The sequence below is a fragment of the Ovis aries genome, chromosome 18 (assembly GCF_016772045.2).
Source record: "Ovis aries strain OAR_USU_Benz2616 breed Rambouillet chromosome 18, ARS-UI_Ramb_v3.0, whole genome shotgun sequence".
NCBI lineage: Eukaryota > Metazoa > Chordata > Mammalia > Artiodactyla > Bovidae > Ovis > Ovis aries.
In genome coordinates, this window is record NC_056071.1 from 54,030,459 (window position 1) to 54,054,968 (window position 24,510).

The following is a 24,510-nucleotide window of genomic DNA, read 5'->3' on the forward strand; positions in this document are numbered from 1 at the left end:
GTTCTCTTTATTTACAACATAAATTGATTAAAATTATTAATTGCCAGAACTTGTGACCCAGAAGTATCTCTATACTGTAGTGAAATACACTTAACTCTTATAGTTAATAATGCACCCAGTTTCATTAAAAAACAAAAAAATTAGTCAACAGTAAGACTCTCTCACGACTGTAGCAAGTTGCTGATTTCTGGTTTTCTATTCGTCTGTTCCATGGAGCCTTATTTTTGGTACCGCAATGTACTGAGTGCTGGCAAAGGAGCTAAGGTAGAAGCACGCAGTGCTCGCTAGATTATCCAGTTAAAGTATGCGATACTTAAAATAGTATCCTTTTCCTAGATATGAATTTTTATTCACATTTGCAAATACATTCTTCCGTAAGTTCTAAAATCTTCACTTTAAAAAAGTGAAGGTATGTGGAACTGAGATATTTATGTTTCCTTAAAATTTTAGCACACCTAAGACAACAAAAAGAACCTATTTAAAAAATACTGTTAATAAAGTGGTATCTGATGGTCCTCTGGCCAGGTATTTATTTAGGAACCATCAATTACAACTCCAACTGGTATTCCAAAGGGAGCGGTTAAAAAAAAGAAAAAGAAAAATACAACTAATACAATTTCTCTTACTCTTCACTTTTATTATTCAAAAGTCAGTATGTTATTCTTAAATCATTCATCCTCAATTTTGATTTAATGTACCATCATTTTTTCCCAAGATATGAAATTTCAGAATCTCTTTGGAATACTAATTTCACGTTTCTAGGTTTAACAAAACTGTTGAAATTTTAAATTCCATTCTGTTTCCCTGAATTCTCAAGACAATTGCTGATGTAAATTTTAATATAAAATATTTAGTCACAAAATAGTATTGCTTTTTGTATGCACATAGTTGTAAGATTACTTTGCTTTTGTCAATAAAAACTATACCATCTTTCATAAAACTCTAAACAAATTAAGAAATGTAGAACAAAAATTACACATGGTAAAACAGGTACCAGCACAACGTTAGGTTATATTACATCAAAAAAAATTTTAATGGTCCCAAATATATATACTCAACAACTAAGCATACACTCAGAGAAGAAGAAAAAATCAAAAACAAAATGAAACAAAAAAATTATGACACAAATGACCACATCTAGAATTCCACTCAATCTTTAATCAAGTAGGGACAAATCCCCACTTTAAAAAAAATCTGCAGTTTGAAGGGCAAAGGGAACAGATAAAAAAGAGGAAACTTTATATTCGCCCCTCCCCCAAAGAAGTTTTCCAAACCTGTTGTAACTTGACTAAAATGTTCAGAATGTATGATTTTAAAGGCAGGTCTCTTTATACAAAGAAACTGCTGGCATTCTTAACTGGTGAAGAATTACGGCAGAAAAGCCTATTCTTCTGAGTCTCAAACATGGTCCGAGAAAGCATATTCTGATTGTAGCAACTGACCAGTCAAACCAGAGTTCCACTTACAAAACCCCCTGCCCTGTTGGCTTTTTGTTTCCATTTCCTTCCCTGAGAAAAGGGCAATGTGTGGTCCAAGCTGGAGAGCTCAAAGGCGTAAGTCTTTCCCCTAAATGTGTAATATCCCCTCCTCCTGCTCCACTGAATTGGCACTTGATGAGCAGAAGTCAAGTGTGCGAGCTGATCGGTGTGTCAGTCATTCACAAGAAACCACTGCTTTGTTGGAGATGTTGTAGTGGGGAGGGGTAGAGAACCAGTTTTCTCGACAGGTGCTGATCACAGGCAGTCGCCACTATTATGACTCAAACTTTGCTTTCTTTGACAACGGCAGAGTGTCTTCCTTGTCGTCATCCTCATCATCATCTTCATCATCGTCAGGATAATCTACCAGACCCACGAGGCCTCCCTGTTCAGAAATAAGGATTATTTCAAGAAAAGACTACATTTTTTAATACTCGTGTTTTAAGTCTGAGCAAAGGACACCCCCCCACCCCAATATACAAACTGGTTATTTCTGGGAGGTGAGACTGTATGGAGCTGAAATTTATTACATATTTCCCAAGTTTTCCATGATAAATTTTTAGCAGTTGATGGAACTTCCCTGGTGGCTCAGATGGTAAAGAAATCTGCCTGCAATACAGGAGACCTAGGCGGGATCCCTAGGTTGGAAAGATCCCCTGGAGAGGGGAATGGCAACCCACTCCAGTGTTCTTGCCTGGAGAATCCCATGGACAGCGGAACCTGGCAGGCTATATAGTCCATGGGTTACAAAGAGTCAGACATGACTGATAAACTTAACACTTTCACATGATCCTTGGAAATCACTCGGGAGATAACTACTAAGTACTGACTTTAAAATTCAAAATTTAAGTTTTAAGACTTAATGCATTAAAATTTTTTTAACACAGTCTCAACAGTATCAAAATTAAAACCACAGAAAATAAACAGACCACTAGAAATAAGGGCAGACAGGCTCTCAGAGGCTAGGAAAGTGATTCTGCCCTGTTCCTTCCTCATTTCATCCAGGCCCTGCTCCTTCACCAGAAACCACCATGGCTCACATCAGACCTGATGTAGATCAATGAATTCCAAATGCCACTGTGTTAACTTAGTCCAGGGAAACATAAGGTGGCCAAAAAAATTGTTTTTTATTCAGAGATTATGTTTGTCCCATATGTTAGTGGCAAAATTTTGATCCTTCCTAAATGAAATGTGATAGTAGACAGTTAATTCTTTTTTATATACCTTGCGTCCAGATATTTAAATTATCTTCTCCGCACGAAGTCTTTACCTGGGTATTAATTGGGAAAACTGAAAATAAACTTTAAAATTTCTGTAAATGTTTTGATATATGCAAGTATGAGCCTAAGGTTCTAAAATGCAAACAGCCAAAATAAGCATATATTCAAACTTCTATATGGGTTGTAAAAACTTTCAGAAATCTCTCAGCTGCTGGTGGGAGAATTATTCTCTATCACAAATGTTAAAATCAGTTCCAAAAGACAGTAACTGAAAGGAGTCCTAGTCATGACAACTAGTGTTGAGAGAGCTGGAACATACCTTGGTAGTAATAGCTGCCGTCTGAGATGTACTTTTAGGGATGGATCCAGGAGAGCCTGGAGACCCTGGGGATCCAGGTGATCCTGGAGAACCAGGCAGATTTGTTGCAGGTGACTGGCTGGAGAGGGTAGTCTTTGTTCCACTAGAGAGGGAAAGCTTGAAACTTGGGCTCTGCCGACCAGAAAGATTCGTTTTCAGAAGCACCTCCTTTTCCTCACTTTCTTTTACTAAAAATGAGAATATTGTCAATAGTTGTCACCCGTACTCATCTTTTAAAATACCTCCAAGTGAGGTGGCACTAAAACACAGTAATTAACTAGCTTACTCCTTCGCAAGAGCAACACTGAAGTTCAGTTTATGAACAAAGCTTAGAAACAAAGCTTAGCAAAATACTAAGCATCCTTATCCAGGAAAGGAAGGAGAAACCTTCATTGTTCTACCCTTCCTGAATATCTTATGTAAGTCAGATGAAGGAAATTTAGTCTATACCTTCACAACAGAGGTATTTAATCCACAGTCTATAAAAGCAAGAGTCTTTTAAAATCTGCTGTGACACAAAGTAGATACTAATCACTGTCAAGAAAAAAAGGATAAACCTAGAGTGAGAAAGCCTTCATTTTTCTCCACCCATCTTTTCAACATACATTTCTTCCTCTCCATGAATTTACTTATTGGATCCATAATGTCGTCATCGTTCTTAGTTTTGTCAGATGGAGACACTACAGCTTCTCCGTCCTCCATGTCATCCTCATCTGTGTTGAACCACATCTCCTCTTCATCTTCTAGAGTTCTAGCATCTCTTCGATATCGATGATTCCTCAAAATGGAACGCATACTGTGAGTAAAGAGGAGAAAACAGAATGAACAGACTCATAAATGACTCTTTTAGTCTTCAGATATTGCCCCAAATTACAGTCTTAATGGATTAATGAAATATTATAGATTCACAGACATACAGGCTGTGGGAAAAAAAAAAAAAAACAAAAAAGAACAGATTTTACCCAGCACAGAACAAAACACTACACTCTACCATATCTAGTGTTAATTAGTGGAATCAAAACCCCTATTATCAAAATTGTACTGTTACAGATCAGTTATTACACTAAGTCTTAATTTATGGATTTAAAAATATATCACAAGTATGTGAATTCAGGTAGTTTGGAAAAAGATACACAACTTCATCAAAATAACTTGTAACATTAAAGAAAAACTAATAATCTGATTTCACTTTGGACACAAAAAATAGCCTTACTGTCATATCAGTGTTTTGCTTTTTCTCTTTTGCACTAACTGGATATATATGCCCGAGATGGGTCTATAGGTCATATTGCTATCCACCTAACATTACCAGGAAAACATTTACATTGATCATTAGAGAAAAATACAACTTCCATTTATTTCCCCCTCCCTTGCCAAGCTAAATAATAAACAAAAAAGAGCTGCCACCATAAACCTGAATAGGTTCAAATATGTGGTAATCTACCTGTCAAGTTTGGGATTATCTTGCCTTTCTCTTTGTTGTTCAAATCTCAGTTTCAATCCTTTAAATGTTTGTACATAATCTACATCTTCCAGTGCTTTCCAGTAATTTTCAACTACATGAGCAGTTAATGATTTTATATCTTCCTAAAAAAAGAATTATAATACAAAATGATAGGGAAAATGTTATTTTAGCAAAATATGAGGCTTAACTGCAGTGAACTCATAAACTCTCCCAGAATAGTAATTTCATAAAATTGTTATCCAATCTTAGGGACAAATGAAAATGGGCATAACATACTAGCTACTTCCATATCCCCCAACTTTTGGTGCACCTCAGAATTATCCATGGCTCTTTCCAAAGTAAATGCCCAGGTTCCACTCTAGATGATTCTCATTCAGTTAAGTCTGGGCTGAGCAAATATATTTTAAAATCACACTACGTAACAGTGCTAGAGATGGATGGCGGTGATGACTGCAGAACAATGGGAATGCACTTAACGCCACTGAACTGCACCCTTTAAAAATGGTTAAAAGGGCCAATTCTGTTATGTATATTTTACCATAATGTTTTAAAAAAGCATGCCACAGATAATTGAGACACACACCAGTGTCTGAGAACTGCAAACATACTATATCATAAAAGAATCAAGTTTTTACTCTTAAGAAACATGGAGGAATGTCGAGAAAAAGCCAGAAAACCTCAAAGTTAAAAACAAAATAAAAACACATCCAAATACTATGTCAACTATAATTTCACTTTCTTAAAATGACCAATATGACATTATTATATCGGTTTTCAAACTATTCTATAAAGGGTTCACAGCTGCTGAGAGATTATTTCATTTTTTTCTTAGTCAGAATTGAATCTCTCATAAGCTTTTGGTAACACTGGTTTCCTTTCAGAAATTCTCTCCAAATATAATCTCAAAAAAGCCAAAATACCAATAATGCTTATTAGATTTTCTCAAACAAAATAAAAATTCTAACTAAAAAGCATAGAACCTACCACTCTAATAAATTCAAACATTTCTATTATAGCAGAGTTCATCAGATTGTAGCGGGATCCATTGTTGAGAAATGCTTTGACTACTGGTTCAAATAAAAAACTTTTCATTATGTAGCGGTTGTAAAACTCATCTTTTAATCCAATGATCTTTCTCTTAAAACGAAGAGCACCTGAAACACAGAGGTATTGTTGTTCAAATCACATACCGTATTTTAGAATTACCAAAAAACCCCAAACTATTTAATAAACATAGTTCTTCGTGCAGTAATAAGTTACTGCTTCCAGAAGTATGAACCTAAAAGATTACAAAAGGGTTATCAGAAAAATGTATTCTAAAAGTAGTGTATGTCATCATAGAACGCAAGTCTTAGCCAGAAAAATTCTGGAATTAAGTTACTAATTACAACAAGATGTATTTTATATCTGAAGAAATAAGACTGGGCTAATAAATGAATCAACCTATCATACTACTGCAGATGAGAAAATTCCAAATGTAACCTTTTGTATATACCTTCAGAACAACAGAAGAACTATTAGGGCAATCCACTCTATAATTTGATCTTATTTTTGGACACTCTTATTATTTTGTATCAGGGTTAATGGGTTTACATTGGTTTGTATTTCGATGTGTTTGCAGAAATGCCATAAACCCACAGAAATCTGCAGGACCCCAAATTTGCCTTCCCATAGATTAGGAATCAATTTAGAGGATGCTTTTAAAATGTGGTCCTCTATGCTTGCTGCAGCGAGTATGCTTTTTTTCCCTAGTTTTCCTTTTTACAATTAATTAGGCTTTAACTTACAGATTAAAAGGTATATTTACATCTTGAAGTATGGGGAGTTACTTAAGTCACCATTCATCAAGATCCAAATATACTCAGACAGCTAGACTTCAACAAAGCCCTCTTCACCTAAACGTAATTATCAGTAAGTTAATGCCCCAGTTATTGTAAACAGTTCAAAAAAGCATACTCACTTCATGCAGTCACATCGTCTTCGGTTGGCAAGATTAAATATTGTGTTTGTATTTTGGTTTCTTTGGAGATCATGGAAGTGGCTCGTTAAATTGCCAATTTGTTATTAATCAAGTCCTTCATGAGCAGGTAGCCAGGCAACCATGCTGACACGGTTTCTGGGTAGGAAGGCAGAGGAGTAAAGCAGCTCAATTTTTCTTTAGTTGGCAGAAAAGAGGTCCACAAGTGAATGCCCAATTAGGTACAGTTGAGTATAAACTGCCTTAACAGTCCAGCTTATTTAAGAGTGTCTCTTACTAAAGAGACACACTGGGCAGGGAGTTCAAAATAGTTTAAAAGTATTTTTAAACTACTGAATATTTTCAAATACAAAAGCATGGTGAAATAAAACATTTTAAACAATAAGCGTCATCTTTCTTTGTGATAATAAGTCAAAGCCTAACAATGAGTTTTGAGAGCCTTTTTTTTTTTTCTTTAAATGTTGCCTGACAGAGGAACTTAGGCAGTTCCATTTGTCAGAATAAAAATCAGAACTCATGCTAATAGGCCAAATTTTAAGCTTTTAGTAAATAAGGCAAGTGCTATTTTAAAAATTGTTACTCCAACTTTGCAGGCTTTTTGGAGACTTGTGTCCTACCATAACACACACTAGCCAAACCCCGTGGTCTGCAAGCATTTCCTGGGTAAGTGAAAAGAACTCCATTTCTAGAATTCAGTAAGATAGAGTATGCAGATGGCGCCACTGCCATCTCCTCAACAGCAGTTTTGTTCAGAAACTGCTAAGGTGGATAGAATGTGATTCTAATGGGCTTTTTTGTTTTGCTCCTCATTGCCCTTATGTATTTATATTAAGAATTGTGTTATTTCCACCCATACCTCTCCCCAAAAAGAAAACTTGTATGAAAAATATCCAAACATTATTCTTGTTCTTGAATAAAAACTTACTTTTAAAAATTTACCAGTGAGTTCTATGAAGTCAAGCTGCTCAAAGGAGAGTAGAGAAAGCTTTGGGGATGAGTCAAATTAGCACAACTGTAGGATTTTCAGTGTAAAAGTGGCACTCTGCTTCCACTCACATCTCTAACCTTCATTAGCATGCCAGTGATCTCTTAACGCTGTTAATCATCTCTGAAATAATAAATCTTACCTTATACAACATGAGATCTTATATGTAAGTTTGAAACTTTTTGCCTCACATGTAACTAATGATACTGACTAAATCATCTACCACGAAATTTTTCTTTACTTCATTCTTCATATAGATTTTCATATTAAGAGTAAGGTTTAATCAATGATAGCCTAACTTAGTTTGGAAAATATTAATAAAACTTAGATTTTTGCGAGCATGCTTAGTTTCCTATAATACAAACTCATTTTCTCTTCATAGTTCTCATCAAACTGTGAGACATTTTCTTTGCAGTACTCTAAGCAAATAACAAGACGAAAGAAAAGGCCTCTCCTTCTCTGCCACTCCTCCACTAGGCTCACGTGTCCCACCTATACCAAACCACTAACACACCACACTTAACATTTGTTCATCGGAATTATGTATTCAACCAGGAATGTCACCCTCTCTCATGATCAAGACACAACTTACTTTACTCATTTTTGCAAGATTTCCCTCATCTGCCTCATTCAGGTAGAATAAGTCATTTTCACTATACATCCAAAGACCCCCTGATAGAATACTGCTGTTGCTTTGGTTTTAACTCCTCCTAATGAACTCTGAGCCACTTGACAGCTGAGTCTAGGTCTTAATCATCTTTATCCTAATATCAGGTATGTACCATACTCCCTCAAATCTAAGATGCCATTGATTACAAAAAACCTTTTCTACTATTAAGAAAACAAAACAAACTACCAATCGTAACATGTCATTAAGACTCAACTTGATATGAGTATCAATACATATCTTAGAATCAATAAAATGTGGTAATAGGTGTTAAATTTACTGAAACAAAACTAATCAATTTATTCAGTTTTTCCATTCTGTCCCATCTATTCAAACTCCCTTTCCCACACTCAAATAAGACCTTCCAGACATGAAAGAAAAATTCAAAGAGGCGTTTGTTACTAACTCCCTCTCAACTTGCTTTGGGACTCTCCCTCTTCCTGTGGTAGGTCTGTAAGGAAACTGGGCCTGAGTTTGAAAGCCCTTCTTTATGCGCACCACGTGTGTTCTCAGTGCACACTGCAGAATGCACACCAGACAATTCACCTCTAACAACTGTCACCCCGATAGACTTCCTTCTAAGAAAAATTCATTAAGCTTTCTATTTTTAATACTGTTTTAAAGATAAAATGTTGACATGGTAAGTTAACATTAGGAATATCCTTATAACATGTTTTTAAATTTAAGGATATTTTCAAAATTTATAATTCAGAAACATGTTTCACTTCAGTAAACTAGGGTCTTATGAATACAGTGAAAGTCAATTTTTGAAAAACGTGTAACTAAAACAGCCTTGTTAGAAGAACTTGTTGCTCCAAGAGTTGACAAACCTTTCTCATAAAGGTCTACAGAATACATATTCTAGGCTTTGTGGGCACAAATGGTCTCTGTAGCTTTTTTTTTATTATTTCAACAATGCTTTAAAAACATAAAACTATTTTTCAGCTTCAAGTTGTGCAAAAACAGACCATGGACTGGATTTGGCCACAGCTGTGGTTTGTTACCCCTGCTCTAAAATATCTGAGGTAACACAATGGGGGAAAACATTTGTGGAATTAATGAATGGACCATCTGTAGACATTTGTGCTAGGCAATCTGTAACTTAGGAAAAAAATGCATTTTGGAAACTTAGTACTATTAGCTATGTTTTCCAAATTATGAATATATTCTTCATGACAGTGTGAGACTCTAGTCTCACAAGAGTGTCTAATTTGTGACTATCATGCCATATATACTAAGTAAAAACTAAATAAGGTAATAAAATGACTTAAGGTGTCATTTTAATAATGTAATACTTTAAAATATATCTTTATTGTATACTGAGAAAGAAGAATTAGGAAAATCACTGCTCAAAATGTGGCAAAAGTACACTGTCAGTATAGTTTAGTATTAGAACCTAGGTTTCCTGAAGTCAGTGATCTTTTCTTCTCAGGCAGCAAGACTGAAAGATAACACAATAATACAGAGACAATAAGTAATCCAGCAGAAGCAACACTTACACAATGCCAAGAAAGCATGCTTCGAGGCCATAAGAACCAGCACTCTCCGGAGGATGTCCTTGTTAATAATGTAGTTCTTTATGTGGTAGGTATGGTGCTCCACACAAAATGTTAACAATTCCAATACCAATGCCAACAACTGGGCAGTCTGAAAATCATCTGAACAAAACACAATTATACTTAATGGCTTATATTCATTTTCCCCCCAAATTTCAATCAAATAAAATCCTTTCTATTAACCCAAATAAGTTCAAATTAAGGAAAAGGAAACTAACATTTACTGAATGCCTACCATGTGCTAAGAACTGTGCTTCCTATTTTTCACATCTAATTTAAACAACTCTGAAGAATTAAGTGTCATAAGACCCAGGTGTGGAATGTTAAGGCAACTGAGACACAAATTTATTAGATCTGCTTTATTCCAAAGCGTGAGAATGCTCTACCATGTCTTACCATGTCCCTCAGCAGATGCAGGTATCACAGGAGGTCCTACCAGACATCACCCAGCTTTAATGAACTGCTCTCTCTGCTTCTCTGTGTTCTTGATTTGTGCCTCCTTTTACTCCATATTACTGAGTTCACACTGCATTATAATCTAATCACTGGTTTATCTTCCTCACCAGGCAGCAAGCCTCCGAAAGTATTTCACACATTTTTTAAAAATTTCCTTCATTTAACCCGTAAAGATTAGCACAGTGCCTTTCCCACAGAGGGCTAACAATAAATGTTTGATGAACTAAACATGTAGGTTTGCAAGGAAGCCTCAAGATTTACCTACTATATATTGTTTTCCTAAGACTTACTTCCAGAGTCATAAAAAAGGGTAAATTAACATGTTTTTAAGTGGTATTATGAATTATCAATACAACATATTTAACTTATATGACAAAATTACTTATTGTCAAAGCTTCAATAAGGAATTTCTCAATGCAGACCCTAAAACTACTGTTATTTTCTAAATCTCACACACAGACACACACAAGCTAAAGGAATAAAATGCAGAAATAAATAATCCTAACTTGGAATAATCCTCAATGCCAAAAAAAAGTTTAATACTGAGGACAAGCTTTGCTCTAGCTATACATGTGAAGTACAAATAACTTAAAATCAATCCTCTAATAATTACTTCCATTTGTTTCATATATGTAAATACATACTAAACACAAATATTGCTTTAACAAAAAAACTGTTTTAAAACTGAGAGCAACAAATTATCTCTGGTATTTCCTTTCAGAGTTCTACCACCTCTGATTATAACACTTAAAAAAAAGAAATTTAGCTTGACATTACCTCTTTTGAAAATGTGTTAGTAGACCTCCTGGTGGCTCAGATGGTAAACAATCTGCCTGCAATGCAGCAGACCTGGGTTTGTTCCCTGGGTTGGGAAGATCCCCTGGAGAGGGGAATGGCTACCCCACTCCAGTATTCTTGCCTGGAGAATTCCATGAACAGAGGAACCTGGCAGGCTACATACAGTCCACGGGGTCGCAAAGAGTTGGAAACGAATGAGCGACTAATACACATTAACACCAACTTTTTGGGTTTCAGAATTCAAAACAAAGAACTTAACTACCGACCTATATTATCTTACCTTTGCTAGGTTTGTCTTCAGTTGTATTTGCCAGTAAGGGAGCAGTAAGGACATGCATACAGTGCTTGTAGAAGAAACCCAGAAATTCAGTCTTTTCTGTTTTCTAAGGAATCAAAAACACTTTCATGAACTTTAACTGCACTGGTTCCTACCAGCAATAAAAATTATACTAGCATAAAAAGGAGAAAAATGCCCGTGGCTTACATTGGCAGTAGCCAACATGTTTTCAGGATCAACTAATGTTCGAAGCAGGCCCATAAGCTGGACTGCTCCTCCAAGTTCAGGGTCTGTATCACAAATCATATGTTCTATGATGAGGTTGATGAGCAAAATATCCTGTTGAGAAAAATGCACATAATAAGGATCACTGATTATAGGAAAGAATGGAAAGAGCACATACTATGACACATGCTACTGTATCACGCCTGGATCTTGTTAACTGCAAACCAAACACTCGACTAGCAGAATAGGATAGTGAGCAGGTTCCCTAAGTATGGTATAGGCACATTACACAAACAGTACCAAAATGAAAAAAAGTTCCTTTTTCTATTATCTTTTAAATCCCCTTAATTAAAAGAATGTTTAGCTAGAATTTGTAATATTGTTCTTTCACTGCTATAGATTCCTTCTATTTATGGCAAATAGTAACTGTATCTATTCTCCATTTACAGAAATGATGTAAAGTTTCCATTTAAAACAAATTTAAGGAAAAAATAGCTGATACCTATATGTCTAAAACTGGAGGAAATAAGATTGTGTTATTTAGAGGGCACACAGGAGAACAAATACAGATGTTCCAAATGACGTAGAAAATTGACTGTTAGTTTTCCTGATCCTCTACTGTGATTGGTTTTCGTGGCTCAGGGAGTAAATAAAAACTGAGGGATTCAGTGAGGAAATCTCTGCTCATGCCTATATATGCAGTAGCAGGACAGACAAGGAGAAAATGCAGACAGTCTATGAAAATGATGATCAAGACTGGGAATCAAGAAGATTACAGCACATGAATAAAGCACATTGATGTGTGTTCAACCAGTGGCTTACAGGGCTAACAACAATAGTCCTTAAAAAAAAAACCTATATGTTTATCTAGGTTTTCAAGATAGGACTATTTTATAAAAGCAAAATATAATATTCAACAGTTCAATCTGGCACTTCCTGCACCTACCCTGACATTATAATTTTCTTTTAAAATTATTAAATATACAAGTTTCTAGGCATTCCACTTCATTCTGACATCACAACACATTAAGATCTTTTTAAATAGTAGAAACTATTTTCTATTTTGTAAAAATACAATAGGGTATAATTCTGCATACATATTTCTTCTAAGAGGTATCTTTTTTACCTCATCCCTTAAGAAGGAATTCAGGGCAGGATACTATTTTTAAGTAACAAAGTACTTTCCAGATTTTATAGGGGAAGGAGGAAATAAAAACTCAGGATCATTGGTTTAATTATCTGAAAACAGAGCACACACACTTAGTGCTTCCAGATACGCCATGTACCACAGACTCTGGAAGCACCTTTCACATCACCAGGATACATTCTCACTGACTCTGAAACTGACGGGTGTTACAGGGGATGGAGGTGGGATGTGTGTGCATTCCTCCCCATTCTTGTTGATTTTGAGACTCTCTCCCTAACAAAGCCAATGTTTTCCTATTCATAGTTCAACAAAGAGAAGAACAATTTATTGACTAAATGATTTAGACAACACAATACAGCAGGTTAATTTCAGAATTAAGAAACTTCATCTCGAAAACTTTTAAAGAAATTTAAGTTGGGCATTATCAAATAACTGCTGTAAGACAATTTATAGACTAAGACAGGAGTCAATTTAGGAGAAGAACAAGTCATGATATTATGGCTATACTTTTCTCAAACATTAATTATTTAAATCTTTAAGATGAATAATAAATATAGTTATAGCTCCCCATGTATACTTACTGTTAGTGCAAATAATATTTACCTTGTTGGTTATTTTTTGCTCTGTTAACTTCTTACTTACATCATCATTCTGTTGTGCCTCCTGCATGACAAACTCTCGTACCATGGATGGATTATATTCAACCAAGTATGAGAATATATCAGTAGCAGCACTTCGCACCTGTGTATCATCCATGCCCTGCAGATTAAAAAAACCACTTATTTCTCCTATACTAATAAAAAGATGGAACTTGCACCTATATAAATCCAAAATCTAACAATAATAATAAAAAAAGGGAGGTCAAGGAAATTCTGCCATATGTAAAGTTCTTGTTCTGTGGATAGTTATACTTTCTATTCCTGTTTCTTTTTCTACTTTAACATTTCAATGAATAGGCTGCAAAGTTAACAAATTATTAAAAATATGGAAAATTCCCGTGAGTGTCCTTTTAGTACTGTGTTACAGGCCATCTAATACTAGGACTTTATAGCTTTTTAACTTTATGTAATACACAACTTATATTAAATATTGGCTATAATCAAATAGCTGCATGTTACATAAAAAATACAGTATTTTGTGGATTAAAAATAGAATGGTAATTAAGTATAAGGAGAAATAAACTTACAAGGATGACTTCTAAAGCTGGTAATATACCCATGTTTGACAAAGTCTTGAAAAAAGCATCTCTGTTTTGAGGTTGTAGCGTTTGGGAGAATGCACAAAATTCTTTTAAAAAGTTAACCTGAAATTAAGGAAAAGGGTGAGCAATCATAAAGGTGTGCGGTCCAGCTTCACGCCCTCCGCAATGTCAAATCTCTTATCAAATCTCTTACCAGCTCCTGTCTTTTCTCCTCATCTGTTGCTTCATCTGTTAGTTGTGCAAATAAATCTGTCAGAAATTTTTCATCTTCCTGTGAAATCAAAGGATAAATTTAATCATGCCAATAGTAAGAATATACTTTTAAGATATTATAGAAGATATAAATTATAATAACTAGAAAAGGGGAGATGGTATTGACAATGCTGTTTTTTAAAAGAAAAGTAAAAAAACTATTAAAGGATAAACTGGGCATTTATAAGGATATCCTTAGTATTTCGGCAAGGCTCTATTTCCTAAAGGCCACATTATATTTTTCTAAGGGCCACATTATAAATATTTTATGCTTTGCATTCTCTACCACAGCTACTCAATTGTTACCATAGGAAGCGGCCATAGGCAATGTCAGTGAATGAGTATGGCTGTGTTTAGATAGAACTTTATTTACAAAAACAAACATGGTTTATACACGCATCGTTTTCATAGGGTTTCATAACCTTACTTAACCTTAGAAGTTAAGGTTCTATAACCTCTCAAATGAAGATAAACTTCCTTCACATTTTAAAAACAGAAATGATTCAATTACTTAAAAAGCTAAATTCAGAACTTTTAAAGAAACATTAAAGATTTCCACATATACAATAATTTAACACATAATCAAATTATTCTGAAAATCAGTCAAATGATACTCTTATAGGATACTAATCTGAGCATGTAAAAGTTAAAAAGTACAGAACTTGGAAATAATATATGTTGTCTTATTTTTACCTCTTTATAATTGAGACACGATTAAGAAATTTACCCAAAGCTCAATCACAGTTAGCAGGGAGGTGGGTAGAGCCTTCCTGACTGCCTGTTCAATTTTTTCTGCCACTATTTTTAGTTAAAATTTTGTTTTAATTCCATACTACCACATCAAGTAGAAGTAAATTCAATAATACACGCCCTACAGTTAGGCCTATGAATTATCTCCCATTAGTTTATAAACCCCATATTCACTACTGTAAGTGCTCAACATTTGTGATACTAAATTAGTTATTCCCACCTTTACTTCTACAATACATATGCCATATCTCAAATGGCATCCAATATCAAGATCCAACTCAGATATAATATATCCCAAATAAAAATCTAATCATTAAAAAACAATCTCTGTACTGCTGCAAAGTATAGAGAATTAAGCAAGCTCCACAGTATCACACAGAATATAACCAGTCAATGGTAAGGCTTATGACCATGTAAAAGATGGGTAAGAACCTGCTTTAATTACTCCTTGTCAAAAAATTTGTAAAACTCTTCACAGCAGCACTTTGGAAATAAATGCTCAGCAACAAGAGAACAGAAGGACTACAGCGCTGGCAGCTGGCATTTTACAGAGCACACTGTAAGGAAGCAAAGCTTAACTTCAAATTATTCGTACTTAGTGAGTAAAACCGGCATTTTACCGGTCTGAAGCCCAAGAAAAACAAGTGACAGATCCCTGTGAAACAAAACAAACGAGAACCATGTGGAGCTAAATAGAAGGACCAACAGCACTCAGGACTATCCAAGGAAACCAGGAATCAAAACTACACCAGAACAAAGGATCTGTTAGATAGCTGGCAGGAACTAGTTCCTTAGCAAAGAACAAATGAACATTAGTACCAGAACCCTCCTCCTTCCATTATCAATCACAATATACTATGTAGAGGAATACGGTTGTAGTTACCAAATTGTATTGCCTGTATCATTTTCTTAAATGAATGAAAAATAGGTCAAATTAGTCAACATGAACTGGACTTATCACTAGCTTCAGAAAAGCAGTTTTGGTAAAATTGACCTTTCTATTTGAATTCATGGGTGTGTGTGTGTACGTTGTATTATATATATATATATATATATATATATATATATGTAAATATGTATATATACATAGTGACAAAACCGGATCACTGAAAATATAGTTTTCTAAAAAGGAATAGACAAAAATTATATTTACAGTTTTATTCATAACATATGCTACCAAGCAGCTCTTGCTGACATTTATTTGCTTCATTTTTTAATATAACAAACCCAGGTTCCAAATAATTATTTTATTTATAGATCTGGGGTAAGGTCTTTTAGCTTTCAAATCACATCACATATATGTTACTGTTAAAATATTCTGGGTAGGAACAAAGCACACAGGAGGTATGCAATGCACAAATCTTGGCACTATGAAGACATATTTCAGTTGGACTAGACTAATTCATGCACCATGGGATAATTTACTGAGAGATTCTCTGACTTTGGGGCTGCTACAAATGCAGATTACCAGCCAGCTCAGAGATCTGGATTGTGTGTTTTGTGCAGAATCCAGGATGCATCCTAGGTAATTCTGATGCAAGCACCCTAACACACCACACCCGAGAGACTGGGCATACTATAAAAAGAAAATCTGAAGTTTATGTTTAACAGGCGATTAACAGATATATAAAATAATACTCAAGAGTCTTGTATCATGTTCAATGCTTTACAAGCATGCATCTTATTTAATCTTCAGATGACCTTACAGGGTAGATACTAATATCACCAACCTTAAGATTAGGAAGCTGAAGCTTTTAAGAGATTAAGAAAGTTGCCCAAGTCACACAGCTATTAAGTAACAGGCAGAGGTGAAACTCAAATACAAGTCTAACCTCCCCACACTCTCATCCATTACAAAAGCATGTGTTTTGGAAGGGAGAGACACAGCTGTAACTTGCCAACCTCTGCTATATATTCTCTTGACCCTAAAGCTAGACCTTTAGTAAATAATTACCCCAGAGTTCTCCAAATTTTATAGAATTTATATTCTATATTTAATGACATATTTTTTGGCTTCTATTTTTTCTTTCTTGTTCCAATCTATTCCGTTTTATGCCTAATTGCTAGTTTAATATCCCTAAAATTCTACATTCAATTGTTTCATTCAGATCCTTTCTCTATAATTTCTTTGAGCTAGATTTTTTAAAAAACCACCTTTATCATCCCTAATCCAAACACAACCTTCTGTGTTCTGCAGTATTATATATTATAATCTCTTGCAATATCACCAAAGTAAATACCTTTAGACAAAAAATAAAATTCAACTCATGTGCCTAAAGGAACAGAAAATTTTTGCTGAAGGCAATGGGCATTTTTTTAAGCAGAAAAGAAAAAAAGAATGATCTAACTCACCTGTAACATACCAACAATTTCTACCTTATTGAAAAAAATAAAGGAGTGAAGTGTTGACAACATATTTTCTTCGAAGACTGAAGGGGTAGGTAGAACCATATCTTGTATATACTGAACTCTGTATGTCTGATGAATTTTTTGTTTCAACTCAGGATCTGATATGGGAATCACTTCTTTAAACTTGGCTGTTTTTGTTAGAAATTCCCTATGTTTTCGTGGTTGTGATAAAGCAGGATCATATTCTAAGCATCCAATGACGTCCATGATACATTCCTCAGAGAACATAACTTCAAAAAGAGCAGTTCGATTCAAGAGGAAGATGCCTTTGATAATTTCATACAAGTGGTGCAGTCCTTCAATATTTTCCAAATCCTCACACACATGAAAAAGCTCTAAGAGCTTTTTAATATAACCCTCATTTTCCAGTGCTAGTGCAAGTTTTTCACGACGCAGGGGAGAAGGTAAGGATGACGCCACAAGTTCTGCAATTTCCTCGAGACGACTTAATTCGCAAGACGGCAATTCTAAACCTGGTGACGACATGTCATCGAAACGCTCCTCTTCAGACTCATCCACAAGGTCCTGAGTGATGTCCACTGACGGGTCCTTTCCTTGAACCTGTTAACCAATATTTGTAACAGCTCAAGAAGTATAATCAAAGCAAATCTAAATGATATTCCTAGATATAAGAAACGTATAAGAAAACTATAATGATTTCCAAGATGAGAACTTTCTTCAAACTTGACACAAATGCCTGCTTTTCTAAGCACATTATTCTATAAATAATACACTTTTAATTTTAAAGAAGTTCAAAGTTCAGAAATGTAATGAGCTTCCTCATAAATACAAGGTTTATCAGCAATGGAAACATTCTAACACCTGCTGAAGTATCGGTGACTGTGACTTAAGAGTGCCCTGCAGACCCATAATAAAGAGGCCTGATGGTAAAACACCCATTCATCAACAGACCAGGGCAAACCCCAGAAACATTCCTAGCATTATGCTATGGTACATCCATTAAACTCTTCAAAGTTTAAGTAAAATTCAAACAAATGCTGTGACCATAGAAAATGTGTATCATTGTAAGCAATAAGAAAAATATTTAATATCAGTTAATTTAGAAACCAAGGGAAAAGAGCATGTACAAACTGGCTTTGGACCAAAGTGGGTCACTGATTTGGTATAAATGCTGGCTGGCAGCCCAAAAATATGATTAGGAAAAACTGAGCTGGAAACAAGTGCACCCACATAAAAATAAAACCACACAAAAAGTAACTGCAACCTATATGTAGTAGAGCTATGCCCTAAGAATACCTGCTTAAAGTTAAGTAACCAAACCATGAAATTTTTCTTTCTACACATCCAGACCTTTACCTTTCATGATCCCCTAGAAGCTCTAAAGTTTGTCATAAATCCCAACCTTATGTCAGTGTAGGGGGCTCTAATTATAAAAAGTTAACTTACAAGTCTTCACAATTAAATATAATTTAAAGTAAAAGAAACTTTTTACAAAAGGTCAGAGATATATTTCGGAATGAAATGAGTTTTGCTCTCTTGGCCCTATAATCTGACACTGGCATTAAACCAGCTCAAAAGGCCGAACTGAAAGGCAAAGGGATGGAAAAAATAGGCCTCATATGAAATGACCAACAAACTTAAACTGCTCAGAATGGTTAAGAGATGTTGATGGATATCAGAAGGGAAGAAGACCTGAACTAAGTCTTGAAATATGCTGCAAGGTGACACCATCTTGACCTTAATCCACTGGGCAGAAACACTAAAAGCAGGCCAGGCACATTCACAGCTTGTACCTGGCATGGTCTCAAGTTGGCTCTGGATTTTTGAAATTACATAAGATCTCACCACAGCTTTAGACTCCTAATATTCAAGCTATGGCTTTACCTATAGAAACATGGTAGGCATCTGATTACAAAATCAAATGAAAAGTGATGAGAGCCTGTAACTGTACTGAAAATGGTATCTTCTTGAGTGAACTCGCAAATATGAAGACTGAACAGGTAATCCAAAAAGGCCTGTGTTTAGGAATCTGATCTGCTTAGGGAAACAAGGTGAAACTCTTGAAATGACATGCTGAACATGAACCGTGTAACTATATCAGAAAAGAACAACAAAGTAGGCACGATTCCCAGGAATGTTAATATAGAGAAAAGTATACAAGTACTACTAGCGTCCCAAGAGAAAATGAAGAATTTATGGTGTTACAGACTAAGGAAAAGTACAATAAAGGTCTGAGAATTTTAAAGACGGCCCAGGCCTGACAGTAACAGACTGAATCCAGGTCTGAGTTAAATACTAGCCTAATGAAAGACTGTGTGCAGGGTGGGGCTGTTCATCTCAGGAAAGTGAAGAGGAAACAAGATTTGTGTGAATAACAGATACTTTCAGCACCACCCTGAGCTCATTAATTTCATCTCTTTCTACGGGAGAACTCCAAATGACAAAATCTAGAGGAATATGCCGTAGAAACAACTGTATGGGGCAGAAAGCAAAGAAAACATGAAGAAGGCATAAATACATCTATGTTAGTTTTTCACCTGTTAAGAGAAGGAAAGGGACAACTGAACAGGTTAATTTATGAAACACAACTGAGCAGAACAGTATAGCGGAAATAAACTCTGCAAGATAAGGAAAACCTGTGTCTCAAGAACACAGGCTTCTACAGTCTATTAAGGCAGTGGCTCTCAAATGTCATGGTTCTCCAGAGTCACCTGAAGCAGGCACTGACAGACAACTGCCAAGCCTGTTAATAAAAATGTACTGGGAAGAGAACCATGTCCATTTGTCATCTATGACTACTTTCTTAGTACAATAGCAGAACTGAGGAGCTAAACAGTAGCTAAACAGCACAGTCCACAAAGCCTAAAATATTTACTACCTTGCCCTTTAAACAGAGAAAATCTGACCCAGGCGGCTTATTAAAACTGCTACCTACCTAAAACAGAATTACTGGTACCTATTCATAGAGTTTTTACTTCAGCAGATCTGGGATGGAGGTCTCATAATTTGCATTTCTATCAGATCCCAGGTCATGCTCATTCTGCTGGTTTAAGGATCACACCTTGAGAACCAATGAATTAAAGAATCTGCGGAAAGTTATTTCTTCTCCAGATAAAATAAACATGAGGATAGAGAAAGTGTCCTTAGAATATAATGGTCTATGAGTCTTTAAGAAGAGAAAACAGCCTGAGCCACTAAAGTGCATTATCAATGACCATTCACAAAAGATTGTGGAGATGTTACCACTAGACTGAGGTACTAGAACCACTAAGGAATTCTGGAATCAGCCGAGAACAAAAATGATGAAACTGAAGAGAGAGTCAAGAGTCACAAGAAACTACTGAACAAAGAGTAAGATGATCAGACTTCCGTTTTAAAAAAGACACTCTAGCTGTGTAGATCTGGGATGAATGCAATAAACCAAGCAAGAAATGATGGGAGCTTAGTAAACCAACAGCAGTGAAAATGAAGATAAATGAATGCATTGAAGACTTAAGAGTTTAAGGACTGAATGGACAGAGAGGATGAAGGAAGGATAAACATGTTTCTGACTTCAGCAACTGAATGGCATTTACTGAGACGAGAGAGAGAGGAGAATGAACACATCTCAGTGAGTTTATGCTCAGTTTTAGACTACTGAATTTGAGATGCTAGTAGCACTCATGGAGGACAGCTCTGAAAGGCAGGTGAATATAAAACTCTGTGGAGTTCAGCAAAGGTCTGGACTGGGTACACTGGTGTCAATAAATTGTGCTTTTCTATACATCAAGTTTTTCATGGACAGCACTAATCTATATGCAATGTGTCTCTATGCATTTTAAAATATAAGGCATTAGCTTAAAGCACAGCAAAAAAACAAAGTGCTTAAAGTGAAAGCATGTTGATTTTCTACTTTTAAATTACCTGACATATCTTCTCCCAAATTTCATCACATCCAGCTTTTTCTTGAAAGCTGAGGGCCAAGTCATAATTTTCTGCTTCAGACCACACAATCAAAGTGTCCTTAAGAGAAAACAAGAAGTCTGAATGATTAACATATATTATCACAAACTACTTTAAAGTAAAAGGCAAATGAACAAAACAATAGGGAAATGAGAACAGTACTCATTTTTACTTTTTGCAACATTGGTATCAGTCATTTTCAATGTTCTTTTACACTTCACTTTATCCAATCTATAAAATGAAAACAATGTTCTCCTTACAGAAAAGTTGAACCCATATGTGAAAGGCACTACAACTGAGCACACAATCCAAATGTATCAAAAGATATAAACTAAAATTACATCAGTTTGCTTGCACATTCAGTCACATTTTATGCTCTAGTCAAAACGCCCAAAGAGAAAGTCTGAGTATTTTAATAACAAGGCTATGTTAGGATGGGATTAATAAAATAAACATAGCTCCTCCTCCTGTCAGTATCCAGTGTTCTTTACCTGGGGCACTTGAGGCCTGAACATCCTTGAAATGATCAGTTAAATTTGTAATATGTGAGCATTTATCTGGACAGAGGCTTTTTTTTTTTAACTTTTACCAACATTCAAGAAGCAAGATGCTCCTGCTGCTGCTGCTAAGTCACTTCAGTTGTGTCCGACTCTGTGCGACCCCACAGACGGCAGGCCACCAGGCTCCCCCATCCCCGGGATTCTCCAGGCAAGAACACTGGAGTGGGCTGCCATTTCCTTCTCCAATGCATGAAAATGAAGAGTGAAAGTGAAATTGCTCAGTTGTGTCTGACCCTAGCACCCCTTTATTTTTCATACTGACTTTTTTATGACAGCAAGTTTAATGAACAGTTTTTACTAAAGATGTCATCTCAGCAGGACTACAGTCACAATGCCAAGCCCACTCTGCATCTGCTGCAGTACAGGATGCATTCTACAGTACGCATGGTATAATACTTATGCGGTTTAAGGTTATCTTTTCAAGCTTGCGTTAGTCGCTTAGTTGTGTCTGACTCTGCAATCCTACAGACTGTAGCCCGCCAGGCTCCTGTGTCCATGGAATTTCCCAAGCATGAATGCTGGAGTGGGTTGCCATTCCCTTCTCCAGGGAATCTTCCCAACCCAGGGATCGAACCTGGGTCTCCTACATTGCAGGTGGATTCTTTACTATATGAGCCAACAGGGAAGCCCTTTCAAACTTACTGACTAAATAAAGAAAAATAATTCAAAGTGATTAATAAGTAACTGAAAAAAGCCAGGCCAAGGTGAGCTGAGCATCTGGTTGGAATGATTAAGATACCCGTATTGAAGAGGAAACCCAACTGTATTTTAAGGTATCTTAGAGGATCTATTATTTCTTATACTTTTTACTACCCTGGCAAGGGCACTTTATTGTACACAAACGGATCCCATGTTCAAAAATCTGTCTGCTAAACTTCATATAAATTCTATTCAATCATTTAACTATCAATCATGAGGCCAATAATCTCTTACTAAATTAAAGTGATGCCAGCCAGAAGTAGATAAATGAGCCTCTAACTGGGTTGTGCAGCATCACTACAGGATAAATCCACAAGTCTTACTCAGAATTTTTAAAAAAAGATCTCAAAGAGCCCTTTTTATTCTACCTTCAAGAACTTCTAGAGATCCCAGGCAAGCAGTCTGTTCCACAGTGACTGAGTAGCTATTCAAACTCAAAATAATTTACATTAACAGTGTGATCAACATGGAAGAAATTACTCAGTTGGGTGGCCTCCCTGAACCTCAGTTTGTCTTTAAATAAATGAGATAATACATACTGTTTTGAAAATTGGTAGTAACATAAGATTCACTGGAAGAAGTCTAAAACCACTACCATATTAGTAATGAGTTTAATACAACTAGAAGCAACTGTTCTGCTACAGTGTATATTATGAATCACCTGGAGGTGTAATCAGGGCACAGCTAGAAATATGCCCTTAATGATCCATTTAACAAATTTTTAAGTTTGAAAATTTTTAGGAACTGCTCGTCTGGTTTCCTTGAAGAGCCTAATTTTCACCAAATCATCTTGCTTATCATCCAACAACCTATAGGTTAAAACATATAGATTTGTTCATTCATCCTCAAAACAGATTCAGTCTTTTCTTTTTCTAAGGATGTGCTTTTACTCTTCAGCTGCCTGAAACCTCAAAATGTGAATTTAAGTATCGAACATCAAAATCAAATACTCTAGCCTCCAGCCATTCCCATAGAACTTGAAAGTTTTCTTAAGAACAACAAATACAATAGTGTTAATACACCATTAAATCATCAAGAAAATATTTCATATTGTACCAATGCTTGTTGGACAAATAAAACACCATTAAATAAATTTAGGAATAAATATCAAATTTCCTGTGTATTATCTGTGTGACCTCAAGCAAGCCACAACCTTTAGGCATCATCTAATGTGTAAAGTAAAACTAACTTCCCTCTAATAGTATTTAATGGTCAATGAAAAGCACTTTATATAATTCATTTATAAATATATATATATAAATGTGTTGGTAATATTTTTAAAGTTATTTTATATCTGTACCTTCAGAGCAATGAGAAGACTGATAATAATTTCAGTGGCTTTGTAGAGAACTCAGTATTATCTATCTGTATATTCTGAATACATACCAATTTTGGTGGTAATGCTTGTAGGCATTGAGAGATTTACTTTCAGATATCTCTTGCATCAGAAGGGTACAAGACAGTTTACTCAAACTGAAAGTTCTTAAAAAACTGTTACATCATTAGAAGGTCCTGCTCAGGCTATGTAAGAAATCAGATTCATATTTATACCAAGTCGCTGTATAGAGATACGAATGTTCCTCCTGCACTACTAGCATTCACAACAGCAAAGAAAGGAGCTGATTATTCTACCAGTGGTCACTTTTTAAATTCTCTTTAGGAGAGAAAACTGAGTTATTTTAGATGTGAGAAATAAGGCTCAAATATCTGGAACTGTATTTTGGAATTAGATAGGCAAAACATGTAAACTGCTCCAATTTTTCATGGTAAGGAATCAGATGGTAAATTTTCATTTAATCATCAAACTGAGAGGATAATATTCAAGATAAAGCACAACATCTTCAAAATTTTACCTGTTGTTTCTGGTATGCAGTATTTGGATTTATTTTGGATTCTAAAAGTAGAGAACCTAGGAAAGAGGGGAAAAAAACACATTCCATTATGTAACTGCAGAGCAGCAACACTGTATTATTCCCTTACATACACACACATTTCCTTTTTGAAGGTCTGATGCGCATACAACTTCGTACAGGAAATATTACTTAAAAAAAATACGAATTTAAATGTAACAGCCTATAACCCAAGAAATGCTCACTTCAGCATGTTTACTTTTAACAAGACAGACA

General features: G+C 35.4%; 1 protein-coding gene across 2 annotated transcripts in view; it reads right to left on the reverse strand.

Annotated features, from left to right (window-relative positions):
• Positions 1-616: 616 nt before the first annotated feature.
• The window catches only part of PPP4R3A (protein phosphatase 4 regulatory subunit 3A), a 34,656-nt gene continuing 10,762 nt past the window's right edge, over positions 617-24,510 (reverse strand). Inside the window, exons 2-15 of one of the 2 annotated variants that reach the window (XM_004017947.5) lie at positions 24,238-24,293; positions 21,087-21,185; positions 17,166-17,783; positions 14,005-14,082; positions 13,797-13,913; positions 13,253-13,369; positions 11,446-11,577; positions 11,242-11,344; positions 9,651-9,809; positions 5,506-5,675; positions 4,501-4,643; positions 3,662-3,852; positions 3,018-3,244; positions 617-1,863 (exon numbers count right to left, since the gene is read on the reverse strand). In XM_004017947.5, the coding sequence (XP_004017996.1) occupies positions 1,753-1,863; positions 3,018-3,244; positions 3,662-3,852; positions 4,501-4,643; positions 5,506-5,675; positions 9,651-9,809; positions 11,242-11,344; positions 11,446-11,577; positions 13,253-13,369; positions 13,797-13,913; positions 14,005-14,082; positions 17,166-17,783; positions 21,087-21,185; positions 24,238-24,293 (2,321 nt within the window). In that variant the 3' untranslated portion in view covers positions 617-1,752. Of the gene's footprint in view, positions 1,864-3,017; positions 3,245-3,661; positions 3,853-4,500; positions 4,644-5,505; positions 5,676-9,650; positions 9,810-11,241; positions 11,345-11,445; positions 11,578-13,213; positions 13,370-13,796; positions 13,914-14,004; positions 14,083-17,165; positions 17,784-21,086; positions 21,186-24,237; positions 24,294-24,510 lie in introns of both variants that reach the window. The other variant, XM_012098936.4, reaches the window with a different exon arrangement.